Raw genomic sequence first — 18,643 nt, 5'->3', positions numbered from 1 at the left:
TTGGGAGGCGGAAGAGGCTATGAGGGAGCGGTATCCGTCTCTTTTTGTTCAGGTATGTGTGGTTACGGGGACGTAACCATGTTTCTTTTATGGGAGGTAGGAGATGATCGCATAAGTTTTTGGTATGGTTTTATGTCGGTTTTAGTACATTTAGTGGTTGTTTTGAGTCAGTATGAGTTGTGGTTGGGGTTTTGTTTTGAGTTTTGTTGCGTTGTTGCGTCAGGGTTGAGTTGGTATGTTTGTTTTTGAGTATAGGTTTGAACTTCGGGGACGAAGTTTTAAGGAGAGAAGACTGTAATACTACGGTTTTCTGTACTATTGGGTACTCTATCGAGTAAGGCTTACTCTGTCGAGTAAGTGAGTTTTGGTTACGATACAGTACTCTGTCTGATGGGTACTCGATCGAGTAGGGGCCACTTGATCGAGTAGGGGGCACTCGATCCCTACTCGATCGAGTAAGTGACTTACTCGATCGAGTAAGTCGGTTTTACGGGTTATTTTTGACGGATTTTGATAGCAACATGAGAATGATATAAAAATTTAATCCGTCAGTTCTTTTCACTTTTTACCCTACTTTAACTTTCATAAAGATTAAAACAAAGTACGTTGCTTCTCATCTCTCTCTTTGCTATCAAATCTCAAGGCTTGTGTCGTCGGAACCCCGAGTTCTTTACGTCGTTGAGACCGTCGCATTGTGGGTAAGATCCTAGTATAGTTTTTATGTTGTTTCATTGATTTTGGTTGAAACCCTAATTGGGTATTTTGGGGGTTTTGGGAGTATTGTGATTGTTATATGGTAATTGTATGATTGTGTGATTGATAGGAGGTGATTTCGTATAGGAACGTTTCTGATTCATTGATTGTGATGATATTGGTGATTGCTTTTCCAGGTAGGATTTCCCTACTCAGTTATTGGTTACATTGTATTTAATGGTTGGTTGATTGTTGATCTATATCGTATTGAATTGGTAATTGTTGATGTTGTAGTTGGTTGTGTTGTTTGTCTACGGTTCGTGAGGTGTGCCCTCGGCTGAGTGGATTCACTTGCGGGAGTGGTTTCACACCCTTGATTCGCCCCTTGTGGAACCCGCCACAAGAGGGGATGTGCGCATTAAGGAACTTGGGTTTGCGCTCGGTATTGATGAGCGAGGCTTAGGTGGGAACGGTTGCGGTCCCCCACTGGCGGTGTGGATTACTAGTTGCGGCCGTAATCTGGCAGGACTAGATCTTCAGACTAATCAGGTGATTGGTGATGTGACGAAGTTGGGAGATTGTATGTATTGTTTATATTGCTTTATCTTATATTGTGTAATCAGTAATTGACCCCGTTTAATTGTTTTAAAAACTGTGGTGGTCCATTCAGGGATGGTGAGCAAGTATGAGATGGACGCGCGAGGGATGGCTGGGATTGAGTCACCACGTGTCACTTAGAGTCTTCCGCTGTGTTGTTGAACTTTATATTTCTTTTAGTTGATTTTGGTATTTGGAACAGTTGTATTTCATTTGACAGTTTTGGTTTGGTTATGTATCACACTAAACGTATTTAATAAAGTACGTTCTTTTATGGTCCATTTAATATACATTGCCTCGGGTAACCGAGATGGTAGCACTTCCATGCATTAAGTGGTCTTGGTAAGGCACCTTGGTGTATGGGGATGTTACAGTCATCACTAGTCTTGAGTTTAGTCTTCCGCTGTAGTTTTATGATAGTTTCTTTTCTAGTTGGTTTGGTTTGAGACAGTCTGTATCGTACGTTTGGTTTGGTTTTTAGGTTGTATGCACTTTAAATAGTTGAACTTTAAAGTATGTTTCTTTATGGTCACTTTTGATATATTGTACCTCGGGCAACCGAGATGGTAGCATCTCCATATGTTATGGTGGTCTTGGTAAGACTAGGGCAGAGTATGGATCAGGTATTTGATCCAAAGTGCTAGTTCGGATCGGATATCCATATTAAAAATCTTGAAGTTAGATATCCAATATCCAAACCAAATGTGTCGGATATCCAATGTTCGGGTATCCAAAATAATCGGATCGGATGTGGATATCCATCGGATATCCATACTTTTAAATTTACTTTAAAATTTCATAGTCTTATTCCAATGTTTCTCTACGTAAAATTTAATTACCAACTAGATATTTCTCTAATATTTTGAATATTAATTAAGTTGCTCTATCAAATAAGATTTTATTTCCTCTAAATTATACTAGAAAACTAAAGTTTCGGATCAGATCGGATATCCAAATGTTTTCATTCTAATATCCATATCCAAACCAAAACCAAATATTTCGGATCAGATATCCAAACCAAATGTAACTTTCGGATCGGATATCCAAAAATTTGGATCAGATTCAGATCGGATATCGGATCAGTTTGGATAATTGGAAATTTTGCTCAGCCCTAGGTAAGACACCTTGGTGTATGAGGGTGTTACAGTGTAGCACATGTGTCCTTTAAGTGTAGTAGTTGAGGTCGAAAACGGAGTAGTCGTAGGAGTAATATCCTTCACATTCAATACTAATTTTTTTTTTTTTTGTAGAACTACTTCTATAGTTTCAAAAGAAATATTATAAGTACAATTTTTTACCAATTTTCTTCTACTTATATATTGTGTTTTTGCGGCGTGTATTATGTACCAAATTGTACATATGTTGGATGAGTGGTTCCATTTTTGTGTTTGGCTTTTAAGTTTTTTCAGGGCTTTATATGCTGCTGCATTTTGTATTTATTTACGACTAAATATAAAATTGTAAACTAAGAAGTAGTTATTCAATCAGTCGTAATTATTTCTCATAATAATTACAAGTTGTACCTTACCCTTTCATTGTGTTATTCAATCAGTCGTAATTATTCTGGTCAAAATGGACAAGATTTTAGATATAATTCAAGTTTTTAACTTCAAATCTCTAACGTGATATCAATCCAACCATTACAGATAATATTTTGAGTTCATCTTTCTTTTGTCGAATCTAATATTGGTTTCTTTTGTCGGAGCTAATATTCGAAACAGTGTTGGCTTCCATCATCCTCGGGGTATTGATAATTGAAGCAGATCGGACCTTCACCTCCGTCACACAAATGAAAACCCCTATTTTATCAAACTTTACTCTCCTCCCCACTTAATTTCTTAACTATTTTCTCTAAGGGTCCGTTTGGATACAATTTTAGGAGGGAAGGGGAGGGGAGGGGGAGTGAGGGGAGGTGAAGGGAGGGGAGAGAAGGGGAGGGCAAATGGGATGTGGGTGTTTGGATAACAAAAATTATAAAGGGAAATGGAAGGGGAGGAAGGAGGGAGATGAAGAATGGATGGAAGATTGAAGGATGTTGGTGGTATAATTAGAGTCCAAATAATGTTTTCTTTCCAAATCTTGCCACCCTTGGAAAGATTATAGTTTGTTTTATAGGAGAGAAAATAAGTCATCTCATTTCTCTCCCCCTCCATTTCCTTTCTCCCATATTTTTTATCCAAACAAAGAAAATTAAATCCCTCCCTTTCCCTCCCCTCCCCTTCTCTCCAATTCCTTCAATCCAAACGGACCCTAAATCTTTTCAAAATTCTTCGGAGTTTTTTTTTTTACAAAGGATATATCAAACTTTGCACGGGTTTTTTTTAAGGTGAATATATCCGTTTTAAATGAGAGTTTGTGATGTATTCTCAAATTCTTATAGTTTGTTCTTTCTCTCCTCTAATGACTATAAAAATAGGTTAAGAACAGCAAGAATTTTTTTTTATCTTTTGATGTACTTCTTTTGTCTTGGTCATTTTTTTTACCTTTTAGATTTTTTTGTGATTAGCATTTTATTCAAAAGTAAACAAATGATGGGACGGAGGGAGTATGTGTTTATTAAAGTGGTTTGCATGTACATTTAAGCTAGATAGCACCAAAACGGACACGGACACGTGATACGGCATCCCATGAAATTTAGGACACGGGACACGCTATTTAAATTTAATAAAAAAAAACATATTTTATGGTTATAAATAACGTATGATTTTATTGTTGTAATGTATTTGATTCTAAATTTAATGTATTTGATACTAAATTTAATGTATTTGATACTAAATTTAGGTAAATGAAGGTAAAATTCGACCTTAACTATAACTAATTCTCATTTCTCACCCAAACCAATCTTCTAATTAATCTCTTTTGAGAATTTATTCCTCGTCTAAACTATAACATTTTTAGGCGTGTGTCCGACGAGTGTCGGGTGTCTGGATGTTTGACACGACACGAGACGGCTAGTTAGGAGGAGTGTCCGTGCTACCTAGCATTTAAGGTTACCATCATTCATGTGTTAGCAAACATAATACTCAATATTAGACTTATCATTAAATTAGGTTCAGATAAATAGTTTGCTGCTTTTGAAACTTATAAACAAGTCATTCAGCCAACCTTTGTTTTCCTAATAACCTTTAATGTTGAAAAGTCATTTGTAGACTTGACAAATTTAAGCTACTGTAACATGGACGTTACATACACTATCCTAAATGTCCATTATAATTTTGTAAGGCAAATTAACGAAAATGATTTGTATGAGGTGTTACAAATGAAAAAAAAATTAATAATTGTTCTTTCAATGCTTTTATACATATATAAATCTGTATTATGTTATTATAAAACCAATTGATATTTTATTTAAATAACTTAATAACCGCACAAAAATAACTTCCACCTCCCATCAAGGTCTATGTTATACAATGTTTTATTGTAAAATCGTTTTACCTGAGATTTATGTTTAAATTTCCGGTTTATAAAAGCAGTCTGGGCTAACGTGTAAACAACATTATGTGAGTAAAGTGATTGGTTAAATGGGCTTATGCCCCATCCATATCATAAGATTGTTCAAGATGTAATTGAAACAATTAATCGTAAGACACAAATTTGGGTGTGACCTTGGTAGATTGTGAGGAGACAAAGTTCAATTCATAAGTAAAAAATGTTTCATCCTAAAGCCAATTAGTTATACAAGCACCTCCTTGATTTATAAGGTGCTCAATTCCACCATCTTTAGTCGATGTGGAAAACTCACGTACGACACAATTTTATTGTGTTGGATCATCTTCCCAGTTAATTTCACACAAAGTGGACTAGATTCGGATTAATCGGGGATGTTGTGTAACATAATACACACCATTTCAGAAATCAAACAAATAATCACAACAGTGCACCACCATTAACTATCTCAGATACAATGAACATACGCTAGTATCAACAAGACCAAACTATATTACAATATGATCGATAATCTAATAATACCACTATTACTGAATCAGGAAAAAATGACGCTAAGAGGGAAAAGATTACAGAGTCGGAAGTCAATAATCCTTTTCCCTGCCAATGTTGGCTAACCACAATAGTATTTTACAGGGTACCATGTTAAAGCACGAGGCTAACCGAAATGGCCCAAGGAAGAGAATATGCACAGATTGGACACTTGATCTTATTCCGTCAAGTCTATTAACCTTTTCTCTTGCCGATGTTCGCTAACCACTATTTTACAGGGTACTATGTTAATTCAGGTGGCTAGCCGAAAGGACACACGCGAAAGAGAAAATGCACAGTTTGGACACTTGATCTTTTATTCCAATTTCGCCACCTACCGTTTGCCTCCAGCAGATTTCTTACTTTCAAGTAGCCGCACTCTATCACGCAGTTCCTCAATTAGGTTGGAGGCATCCTGCAATCACAAATAAACAATGATAAAAAATTAGGTCACTCGATTAAATATTGTTACATTACAAATCTAGTCAGTGACAACTGAATTATGGAACAATTGCCAAGATCAGGTAGCAAAGACCTATTCTAAGATCAAGTCTCAGACTTCAAACTAAAACAATGGGATTAAAGTTCAATAACACACCCGTAGTCTTTTCCGTAGAGTTTCCTCTTCCATGTCCCGTCTGTCTCTTTCCTCCGAGAAAATGTCAATTAGACTTTCCTGTTCCTTATTGAGTTCCTCAATTCTGTCTCGGGCTTCTTGGAGCTGTTTGCATCACAATCGAATCAATTAGTGTACTCCGCTGGCTAAACAAAGAGTAAGTCAAAGCCAAACAAAGAGAGTCTCATTCAAATAGTCTACCTTTGTCTCAAGTGATATGCGTTTGTCTCTTTCCAGCTGTAATTCAGATTGCAAATTACTTGATAATTCCATTTCCTGCTTCTCAAGCCTGAGAACCAAAGTTAAATTACCAACTGAGCATATTAACTAGACTTAACAACTTGGAGTGACAGATCTGGGTTTTGATATGCTCACCTTTCTTTCAATTGACGATTTTCATCTTTCAACTGGTCCAAAACTTGTGTATCGGGAATATAGGAAACGACGCCAGAATCAACATTTGATTCCTGCCACCAAGAATTTACAAGGACCGTGAAAATGTTGGGCTTTATAATGATAAATTCCATTTAGATAAAGTAGGGAAGTGGTTATGGCGCAAGGAGTTTATGAGAAACAAGAAATCGGAAAAACAGATTGAAGAACTAAGCCTGTGTCATCGTACAGACGTACATAACACCTTGCAACATTACATTGTGTAAATGCACACGAAAGCTATACCAAGCTCCAATAAGCTTTTAGGGAGACTTATAACAGCAAAAGAACGTATGCACTAGTAAAACAACTAGACCCGCTAGGTTGAGTGAAGAAAAAAAGAACTTTTTTAGAGTACTCTGTAGTTCCAAGTACTAAAGTTGACCCAATTCTCCAAATGGAGTGATTATTCCTTAGTAGAAACACATTATTAGAAAAGAGACCAAACAAAGGCTTGCATGCCATAGCCATAGGTACAGCCGTGCAGGAGAGATATTGTGAGATACAGGAATGAAACACTGACTTACCAATGTCCGTAAATTTGACTCATGACTCATGAGCAAATTTGACCCAAGAGCTCTTATAGTCTTATGTAACATCAATTTTCATCTCACATAAAAAGGATCATGATATTGTGAACATGCTCCATAATTCAAAGACCCACATATATGAAGAGAAATTGTTCAAAATACCTGAAGGGTCCCTCCGTTTGCTTTATGAACAAGATGAGCTGTTACTGCCTGGTTTTTCACAGGGGTGGTTTGACTCTTTTCTTTCACAACCTGGTCTTTCACAGGGGTTATATGATTCTTTTCCTTCACTTGTCTTCTACGCATCCTAACTTGCTCGTTCTCATAACTAGGGTCTTCTGAAGAAGATGCTGGCTCTTCAGAAGCTTCTCTACTTCTAGCATTGTATGCATGCCCATGCCCATTTCCATATTTGGCATTCACAGAGGACCTTTTTCCTACAGTGCTTCCTCCTTGCATGTAGGATGCTGGAGAATAGGACTTGTCATTACCCATGGTGTTCACTTTCTGTTTTGTACGAGTAGTAGATGAGGGAGTATATTCTGGTGAAGATTCTGCAGCCATTTGAAAAGAAAATGAATGAATGGCAATACAGTTAAAGCCATGAAAGTGCCATGAAAGAATACACTCAAAAGATTCGCCTTTCACCAGGGTTTGAGAGAAATGCGGTAACTCAGGCTAAAGCCAGCTATTTCATCAAGGGACTTTGGTTAATAATTTGAATGTTGAATTCTAGATGTTAAAAGGTACATAACTCTACAAAACTCAAAAAGAAAAAACATAATGAAAAATATATTTGTCATAATGAGAATTAAAGCAAGAGTGCATTCCCAATTTCCCATTTCCTCAACTGCTTAAAAGAACATCTTTAAACCAAACTACTAGATCCCACTTATTAAAACTTAAAAATAACAGATACAAATACAATCCACTAAAGTATTCCACTTAAAAGATACCTCGATCTCCAGATTCTATTTGCTTTTTGTTGCGCCTAGGTGCATAACCAATCTTATGACAACGTGTAGACCTGAATAAGCAGGAAAATCTATTCAGACTATAATAACTATATACAATAGGATATTACAAAGGACGCTGAAGAGAGTACTAAAGATTTTTTAATGTACGAGAGAGCCAAGGAAGATGACAAACCAATATGTTTTCTGCATTGACACTAACTTGTTTTCCAGTCTGGCAAGAACTGTAGTGCGCTCAAAACCCTGCTTATCATGGGCTGGCTCGACAAAATTTGCCTCAAGTACACCTGTTCCACATATTAAGGCTCGTCATTCAGCACTAGTAACAGTAATGAAAGAACAAAACAGTCAATAAAAGAGAACCTATAACTCCACGGCCATCACTTCCAGCAGCATTCCACACCCTCCAGAAAGGCTGATGCAAGATAAACCACAAGAGTCATTAAGCAATAAAACACCTATTAAGGCTATTAAGTAATAAAGAGATCATCATTGACAAATCCGTAAAAATCATCAACACTTCTGCCAACCAGGCATACATCAAAACATTATAAGAATGTAACACTACAAAGTAGAACCCTGCAAACTTCAATTCACACCCTGAAAATAGCGCATTTTAGTCCCTAAATGGACTATATCCATGAAACACATGGAGACATCTACTCAGAGGAGGGGAATACTACTTCAACATTGTTAAGACAACACATGCTGAATAATGCAATGGGGAAGTTAGTTACGCACTGGCATGACTCAACAATAAGAATGAGTAATGCATGAATGAAAAGAACTTATACTGAATAATACAACTAACCTTTATAAGCCGGTTCTTATGATAGACATTGAATCCCTGAACATCAATGTGAGCTGTTGCATCTTTAACAAAACCAATAGTGACCACAGCAACCATCTACATCAGACAAGCAATAAAAGCACAGAGCCACCAGAAATTAAATGATTATTTAAAAAAATATATCAAGAGGGAAAAAAAATCACTTATCATTACATTAAGGTCCTTAGGAACACCATCAGCAGACGGCTGCGGACGATATGTAACCTCTTCAGCCATCATCATATCATTCACAACATTGTGGTGCTCAACATCCTTTCCTCGTAATATGATGCGAAAGTTGGGCGGAAGCCTCAGATACAAAATGGATACATAACTCTGTGCATTGTAAGTATGAGTATTGTTAGAAAGTACGTAAAAAGATCTACAGTCCTAAGAGGCTAAGACGAACCACAATTAAGGGAAACAATACAAATTCAGGTGGAAAACAAATATCAAGCTACAAAACTCAGACAAAACATAAATTTAAACACTACAGAGAAATAAATGTAGACAAGAGACAATTCTGTTTCCTCCAAAAGCCATGTGACATTACCATCAGCACATCATCCAATGCCTTCAATGACGATCCCACTCATAGAGCAATGACATATGCAGCAATTTAGCAATCAAAGACATACACAGAGACTGAGAGTGGAGTTTGCAAGAAAGGTCATTATCTCATAAAAGAAATTGAATACATGAATCACATTCATGTTGCAACAAGTCTACTAAGGAAAATATTTTATATCAAATCACTAACTCCATGTCTCCAACCTAGCTTAAAAAATAAGAAGCTTGCCTAAACAAAAGATTATAACTCTTGGCTACAATAAAGACTAAAGCACAACATTAGAGATTGCGATGGTGCTTTGAAGCAACAAACAATGACTCTGCATTTCTTATGTCCTCAATCAATTGTGTGACTATTCATGCCTTGATATACACATTAGAATGAAATAATTAAACAACTAATCATGTCAAGCTTATATTCTAATAAATGATCTATAAAATGAGAAATGAAGTTTCTTTATCTGATAGAATCCTCCCAGAATCAACTAAAATGAAAAATCAATTCTTAGAGAAGTGTAATTTAATTTAAATGTTAAGAAGTTATGAAAGTAAATATCAATAGAAACATAAATTACCCTCAATGAGTGCTTATAAGTCAAGAAATGTCTTGAATTAGGATATTCCTTTGCCATTTGGATGTTTCTCTCATCTCTGTTGACACCCCTAAGTTGAATATCCTGTCTTTCCACACCATCAGAATTTTTACAGAGAATATAGTAGACTCACACTACACGCTTGATGAAAAAGTTAATCAAAGTAAAGCACATACATGTCGATCAGAGTCAAACTCGAGTTCCAACTGCCCTTGGTCGTCTTCCCAAAGATTGTATATAATAATACGTGTACCATGACCTTTCATGAGATTAAACTGCAACAGTAGAAGGTCAATTTGTAAGCTTTTAAAAAGCTAAGTTGTACTACCGAATAAAGAAAGCTCAACTAAGGGTATAAAAGTAGTAAGTATAGAATTCATATCACAAATTTTGCCACGTTCATCACTTTCTAACCATCCTAACTTTAGATCACATGTGTATCATGACCTTCAAACCAAAGCTGCCAAACTATGAGAAAGCCAAAATTGCAGCACAAATTCTGAAATAAGGAGTACTACATAAGTCAAGTTAAGTTGATTAACCAATTGCTACTGTTCTTTATTGGGACACACAAAAAGTCTAAAGCTATATATCTCAGTGTTATTAGAGTGCTAGAAACCATTGGGGGAAATTTGACAAATGAAAGGAACAATAGTAAAACTGGCCTTTCAAAATTCGGTAACCCATTGATTCCTTCAGAGGTGAAAACAAACAGTTTTGTTTAAAGGAAAATCACAACGAAGGAATGTCCTTAGACATTAAATAACGTCTTATTACTTATTTTAGCACAGATGTGTTCAACCAAGGTAGTCTCTCATGATTCTCTACCACAAAAAGCCTAAACCATACTGCCATACACCATAAAATCTGGAAATAGTTGAAAAATTGGCTGTTGGGTCCAATTAAATGCATTAACGCAAGTGACTCTGCATCCATCCGCTCATGATCGAAGACAAAGGAACACTTACCTAGCTTCTATCATAGAATCCTCAAAACAAATCCTTATCTATGGCTTGAAATAAAAGGCATTCCTCAGGAGATATTCTTGTAAAAAGTCATACTCCCTCCTATTCTAACATATCTACCCTATTTCCTTATTGAAATCAGTCACCTATCACTCATTCTCTTTTAGATTCCTACCCAAACACCATATCCTCAACCTACCCCAACCACCACCGACAACCCTCCCCCGTCACTGACATTCTCTGCTCTTTCCTGGAAACAACTGCCAACTCTCGGAAAACACTGCTCCACCTCCAGGAATGTCGTCACCTTCACAAAAAACGGCCCACCTCTAAACCCTAAATCCAGGGTTTTTTGGGTTTGCCAAAGTGAAGGTTTACCAGTGTTAGAATAGGTGCTTCGAAGGGTGGTGGCGGTTTCCGAGGAGGTTGCAGTAAGTTTCCACGGCATGAGGTGATTTCGTGGTGGGTGGGAGTTTCTAGATGTTTCAAGGTGGTGTCGACGGCGGGGAGGGGATGCGGTGATTTGGGGCTCTGTAGGTGGTACTTGGTAGCTATGGATGGTTTGATTGGTGATTGTTGGGGCGATGTTTATGGTGTTCGGTGTGAACTGTTGAGTTAAAAGCATGTGGGAGTGGATGTAATATGAGGGTAGATGGGTAACTTTGCCTTCTTTCTTATTTTTGGGGCCCAAAACAAAGGGGAAGATATATTAGGACTAGGAGGGAGAATACAATAACCAATAACGGGAAGAATGATCTCATATCCAGACATGTAAAAAAGCAGCAGACTTTAATTTCCCTTTTGAATTAAAGCATAAGGATCTTAAGCACATAACCTCCCGGGCTAAAGTTTCATGACAAGTATTAGAAGCATAGATTCTAAATCAACAAATGTCCAACAAAGCTGGAAATAAGAAAACTAATACTCATAAAACCTTCATCCGTGAGATGATTAGAGAATGATTAGTCACCTGTTGAAGAAGTTCAGCTTCAGTTGAGTATGGTGACCAGTTAATCATCGTATCTACATTTCTGTTCCAGTCACTATCTGAGGACCGGACAATCTTGTGCCATTCCTTTTCTCGGAGTTCATAATCAAGCTTTGACAACAAAAAAAGGAACAGAAGGATTAGACTAGTGAATGCTACATAAACCTCGATAAACTTGCAATCATAAAAAACTGAGAAAAATTTACCAGTGAAATGCATTAGTTTAAATCGATCAGCAATATCTAGTCAACATCTAGAAGCAGCAAAAATTACTTGGGTTTTTAATGCTGGCCTACGCTTACGAAGAAACCTTTAGTTGCAACTTTCGCAACCATACACACTTATTTTTTTTTATTTTTTGGTGTAAACCGGGGTGTCCAGCGTCGACAACGGTGTATAATCTCTTCGCCGCGGCTGCTCTTACGAAGAGGTAAACGGCTGGCCAAAGAGTTTGCTCCACACCATACACGCTTATGACGATCAAAACGCATGAATCATAATCTCCTTTTGTACATGGGTGACACCTCGGTGTCTTTTTTTAACACCGCGTCACACCAATGGAGTCCTTTAATCATATACCTATCACTTAAAGATATGTAAAGAATATATGTTACATGTGTACCTCGAGATCTTGGACCATACGTGAGGTTTTAATGAAGGAGGAAACTCAAACGATCATTACTTAGCAACGGATGCGAAAACAAAAAAAATGTGTCATTTCATCAATTTTCACTAACATGCATTTTTATTTTTGATAAAAGCCCAGGGTTTAATGCATTTCATTCAAATCAGAATCGGACGCAACAGGAATGTTATGTGGGAGATTCACATGCATTTTTTGGTTAGAAAGTAATATGCATTCACATACACTTTTTTTTTGTTAGGATGAAAATCACATCACAATGGTATAATAAAGTGAGCATAGTGTTAAAGAAAATATATATCCATGAAATACAAAATTAGTAGATTAGTGGGGCATTACAATGGGAACCACGATGTCTTCCTTCTTCGTACTCTTCAAAAATGTGTAGGATAGTAATCCAATACTTTGAGTGACGCTGAAAAGCAGAATACAACATTATTCAAGGACTTGAATAAATCAATTATGATAACTAATATTCTAGTCAAAACACGAGAATACAAAAAACAAGCATTGCTTTTAATGATCTATCCTGTTTATGTCCCTCAAATACTACCCTTCTACCAAGAACGGCAAGAACTATGTCAGAACAAAGTATTGATAAATGGAGAATACACACTACTTTAAGGGAGAGTCAATAAAAAAACAAACCTTTTCCCGTTTCTTCCGTGGCAGCGAGAGAAGACAACAACATCAGCACCGAGCCTCATAGTACTTGTCTTAAAACCATTGCCATCTTAAGATACACAGACAAGATTGGTGAGTCATAGTACAGTATTTGCAGAAGCACGATCAAAAATTAAGTTCAAATGAATCTTCAAAGATAAAGTCACTCACATTGCCCAATTGTATTTGCTAATTTGCTCTTTGCCGAGTACCCCAGTGACATGCACTGGCGCATCTTGTCAGGGTCCATGCCACCACCATTATCTGCAAATAAAAGGTGTCAGTGAATTAATACGGTTTAATATCCACTCGACAATCACGCAACCTATGACCAATTATTACTTCCAATAGTCGAGCAGCGACGATAAGAACTCACAGGAATGATAAGAAACAACGTCATCATATAGACGACCGCAACAAGTTCCTAACTAGATTATGAAGTTATTCTGAGACACGTGCCAGTAAAGGCTGATAATAAGCAGCAGTCAGTGAGCTATATTCCACTCTTACCCAGGATGGAAAATAATGAAAGATAAAGTAATGACAGACCAACCCTCCCCAACTACTTAACTACAATTTCATCTGTAGGAACCTTATAGTTGGATTTTTGGTAGTTTGGTTCATAAACCAACATAAAGATTGTCTGATAGCTGTAGTGAAGATATAAAGAGTACTGGTTATATAGATGATGATACAGTATATCCACATCTCTCAATATATATATTTACTTTGTATATAGACTACTGCATTGAATATTGGCTTGTGGCCTATCTCAGGATCAGCCCTTGCGTCCAGATTTAATGTCCTAGCACCATAAATTCGTCCAATACCACCTCAAAATACAGTTGGGGTGTAAACTCACGGCCCATTTTTATTACCATGATAAAACTAAGTTTAACTTTGTTTTTATGTAATCACGGCATACAATTACTCCCTCCTATCCCCTAATCTGTCCTGCCCATCCCCAACCCAGCCACTTCATGTCACGCCATGTAACCCACTTTTCCTGTACTCTTCCAGTTCCTTTTCACTCTTTTTCCCTAAACCATCCCCCTTCCCACCCAGATTTCTTGTTGATGAAATCACATTAGATTACTTCTGAGCAGTGGTTTTGTATACACCAGCAAATAAGAATCCATTCAATCTACAAACAGACTCATCAAAGTAGATATCATACTAAAAAGAGAGCATACAAGACACTAGATGTAACTGGTAATGGCTACCAACTATACATGAAATCCATGCACATGTACTTAGCTTGAATTTCTAGTTTTGATCGAGGACTGACCAAGAATATAAGAATATAGAAAAAAAATAGAGTAAAAACATAAAAATTAAAAAAAATGAATAAAATTAAACTATTATGGACACGATATTAGTCGTGACCTTAGCTTTAAAACGTGTTTGGAGCACTAAGGCAATGAAGACCAACGATAAGGCGCAAAACGTGAGGCATGGCACACACATCAATGAATACATCATATAGACGAGGCACATTGTTACAAAACAACCTTCGAAAAGCAATACCACTTTTCGTAAATTAGAGAGGGCTAACACGTAAGAATAAAAGATTAAAGGGAAGAGGAAAAAAACATAAGAACAAAATATATTAAAATTGCACCGTGGTTCACCAAGCTACGTAGACCTAATCCACAAGGTGCACCTCCGGCCTTTGATGTTTTTTCAAAAGTGATTCATTGAGTTTTACGCCTACACATTTGAAAATTAAAGTCTAGACTCTAGAAAAATTTGTCATTACTTTGTTTTGCACATTGCATAGTGATATCAGGACCCCCACCACCAACATTAATACCAACCTATGTTACTCCGACACGACACTTCACTTAACTGCCGTGTCGCGTACCAGACACGTGTCGGTGTCCGACACGACACGACACTTCGACACTTCAATTCAGACCACAAAACAGGAAAATTCACTCCCAAATAGCCGTGTTCGACACGCCGACACGTGTCAGACACCGACACGTGTCGGTGTGTCCGAGTAACACACACAGATACCAACACCAAGGACATTACCCAAGTACCCAGCGCCTTAACATAACAGCTACTAAAAGCGGAAAACTAAACGGGTCATACGTACGAACTCTTGATCCTACACGACCTTACCCCTATGGTCCAAAATGAAAATTGCATTCAATGACTACTAATCACTAAATAAAATTAAAAAAAACCATAATAAGCTTAGTGAGCCATTTTCTTTTTATCTCATCATAGTCTAGCACCAAAGAATAACCAGACTATGGTTGCATTGAAAATGGAAATAGCACCCACTGATGTCCCATAAACTTCCTTGTTGTATTCCAGCCATAACACTTTCGAGGATACATAGAAGTCAAGAACAGATGTAAGAAAACGTAGCTACGGCACATAGACAGCTTGGTAAAAACATACCTTCAACCAGTAACATTCTGTTCCCATCCTTCTTGTTTATTAGCATGTCTATGTTGACATATGTCGCTCCATAGCAGACCTAATTAGTAAAAAAAAAGTTAAGATGCATAGGAGAAGTAGACTGGTAGGTAAAAGATAATGACACACAGGATAAGTCACCTCATCTAATGAATTGTCCAGTAGCTCTGCAAAGGCTGTACAAAGAACATCAATTGAGTACAATATTTTAGCAATAGAGACTTCCAAAGAACAGGAGGAAATTAGAGTAGCTAAAAAAGAATTGATAAATCTATTCCAAGAGCAATTGAATAAGGCGACGTTTGTTTGGATAAAGCATTCACATAAGAAGACTTGTACCTCCAAGGGCCCACTTATGACTTGTAGCATTAGAATGCAGAAACTTGGGGTGAACCCTAACATGGTCCATGCCACCTACAAATAGATCACACAAAAAAAAATAAACTACAGCATAGCACAAGTGTTTCAGAGTCTCTCATCCATGACGAAGTAAGCGTCGTACGATATATGCAACATTTCCATGCGATACGACTCATAATAAGATACACGTAAGTAATTGCATCAACTAATTGCTTTTTCACACTTTACAAAGCCTGCACAAATTAGTGACTAATTCGCTTTATTTCATCTTACTCCAAAAACATCACCCTAGTGCCTCAGGAAGCAGGGTTAGAGAGGGTTGGATATACACAGCCTTAGTGCCTTACCCTTGTTCTAGCAACACAAAGAGGCTATTTCCGAATGACCCAAGATGATATTTGCATCGATAAATGCATCGAAGGACTGCTACTTCACAAGAGAAAGAAACGCAGTCACTTTAGTGAGCCATTTTGATTTATTCCATCATAATCTAGAACCAAAGAGTAATGAGTCTTTGGCTTCACTGAAACTCCATTGAAAATATGGCAAGTATTCATCATACTCCAAAGACAAAATAATAGATCTTTCTACTCCATTGGCCATGGAAATTTTAAAATAAATAGCTAAACCAAGAGCTAAAAATATTGGCATGTTATTCCCAAAAATAAATCCTCAATCAATTCAAATCAGTCTATAGAACTATTCATCTCATTGTCATCAACACTTGGACAATGCATAAGTATAACTTAATCTCATGAGCTAATTATCATCTTCTTAAATATGTTTCTCTCACAATTAAGTATTTTAAACCAATAATATTCCCATTTTTTTTGAAATTGTAAGAACCATCAAGACTCGAGATGTAAGTGTACATTAAGTATAAGCTTGTATGAGAGGTCGCGCTCATGAGACTAGCCCAAAATCTTATTATATCGATTACTTGATAAGGTTAATGTAGTAACTCAAATGAGGCTTTTGCACTTCAAAAATTCCCATTGTGTGCATATGCAATAGACAACCCATAATTTTTCCTTTGGCCATTTCTAAAACTATATTAAAAATTCTTGTCAATTGTTAACAACCACGTAGAGTAGTGCATTTTATATTGTGGATTTCGGTTCGGATTGGGACACAATTGTCATCCCCACTTAGGATTGAGTACTTATTACGAGGGTAATGGAGCTCAAAACAAGAAGAAAAAAGGAGGACATTTCTCTTTAATGGAAGCAGTGGAGGGTAGAAAAATGGTTGTGATGGGGAATTATTACCCTATATAGGTTGCCACTTACCACCATTTTCCTTCATTTAGACCATTTTCTTCTTGATTCTTGATTTGATCTTTACTACTCCAGGAACAATTCAGCATTCCAAGCAATAAAAAAAACCGCAGACATAGTCACATAGCTATTTTAGAGATGATGAGGTTAGCCAACCACTTAATTAAAAGTTTAAAACACTCCATCAACCATGATGCTTCATACATTATTGGCTATTTCTCCAATTAGAGTCCAAAAAATAACAAATTAGTTCAGCACATTCAATTAACCATGATCAATTCTACCATATACTTGAATAAGGCCGTCTTTATTGTATAATGCTACCTACATTATCAAAGCTAATTCTCCAATTAATGCACAAAAAATCACAAAATAAGAAACAAAACCTAAAACCACAACTAATCAAACTAAACTGGCAAATATAATAACCAATTCAAAAGCATAGAAATCAAACCAAACCTGTATTATTGTCCCAACCACCATCGCATGGCGAACCCTCGTAATCACCGGCTTTCCAAAACGACTTGCAACCACTCGACAAAGACGGTCGTGGAGGCGGAGGCGGAAGCAGAAGCGAAGAATCCGGTAGCGGAGGAAGCGGATCAAGAAATCCAGGCGGAAGTGCGCCTCCGTCAACTTTCCGTTTCTTCGCCGGAGTTCCGTCGTCTTCGTCGTCGGAATCGCTTAATTCTATCACTACCTCCGGCGGCGGCGGTGCGTGTGATTTTTTGGACGGTGATCGTGGACGCGCCGATTCTTCTAGAATTTCTTGTTTTACTGTTTGAAACTCCATTTTTTAACTGCAATTTTTTTGTTGTTTATGTTTGCATGAAAGAATAGCAAAGGGCAGATGGGAGAGGGGAGGGTGAGAGGTTATTTTAAGGAGTATAGACTTGAGTACTGGACTATTGATGCTTATTTTAAGACGGTTTTATACAATAATTTATTTATTTTTATTTTTAAATTTAGAGGTATTGAAAATTGAAAAATTAAAATCAAAAATATTAGGAATAACAGATCTTGTGGAAAACTTTAATTTGTATCATTTTTATAGTACGGAGTATCTCTATAAAGGGTTTTGTAATCTTATCAGAATATTACCCCCTTTAAAAAAAATCTTATTAGAATATTAAGTTATTTAGGATTAGGAAAGTAATTTTTAAAAATATTAATATTACTTCGTATACCCTAACTCGGACTAGGAAATTTAACAAGTAGTTACTTTTGGAGAATATTCTAAGAATATTATGTCATCTAAGATTATGAAAGAAATATTTTAGAAATATTATTTTTGTTAGGATTATTTAGGAAATAATGAAGATTTAAGAAGACTATAATTCCTTAACTAGTTTACATCCCACGCAATAAATGCGCGGTATTTATAGAGTATATTTTTAGAAAAAAAAAAAATAACTGTAAAACTATTCAAAAAATTGAGTAATATCGTGAAATGTATATATATTTATAAACAAAATCAATGAAATTGTTTATAATATTTTTATTAGCGT

The 18,643-nt window shown here is 36.6% G+C and overlaps 1 protein-coding gene across 1 annotated transcript; it reads right to left on the bottom strand.

The window, feature by feature from the left end:
• Positions 1-5,136: 5,136 nt before the first annotated feature.
• Positions 5,137-18,041, bottom strand: LOC141605701 (protein MICRORCHIDIA 7-like). Its single transcript, XM_074424574.1, has 20 exons — positions 17,595-18,041; positions 15,838-15,912; positions 15,640-15,674; positions 15,481-15,559; positions 13,240-13,332; positions 13,054-13,138; positions 12,745-12,820; positions 11,745-11,873; positions 9,986-10,084; positions 9,792-9,893; positions 8,821-8,982; positions 8,629-8,724; positions 8,181-8,232; positions 7,993-8,104; positions 7,800-7,870; positions 7,006-7,397; positions 6,257-6,348; positions 6,083-6,170; positions 5,864-5,986; positions 5,137-5,680 (listed from the first exon to the last, which is right to left on the bottom strand). Exons 1-20 carry the CDS (start codon positions 17,926-17,928, stop codon positions 5,600-5,602), a joined length of 2,376 nt encoding a protein of 791 aa, XP_074280675.1. The 5' UTR covers positions 17,929-18,041; the 3' UTR covers positions 5,137-5,599.
• Positions 18,042-18,643: the final 602 nt, after the last annotated feature.

This window comes from Silene latifolia, chromosome 10 (genome assembly GCF_048544455.1).
Source record: "Silene latifolia isolate original U9 population chromosome 10, ASM4854445v1, whole genome shotgun sequence".
NCBI lineage: Eukaryota > Viridiplantae > Streptophyta > Magnoliopsida > Caryophyllales > Caryophyllaceae > Silene > Silene latifolia.
The sequence above is the reverse complement of the archived record's forward strand: the minus strand, read 5'-3'. Positions and strand labels throughout refer to the sequence as shown.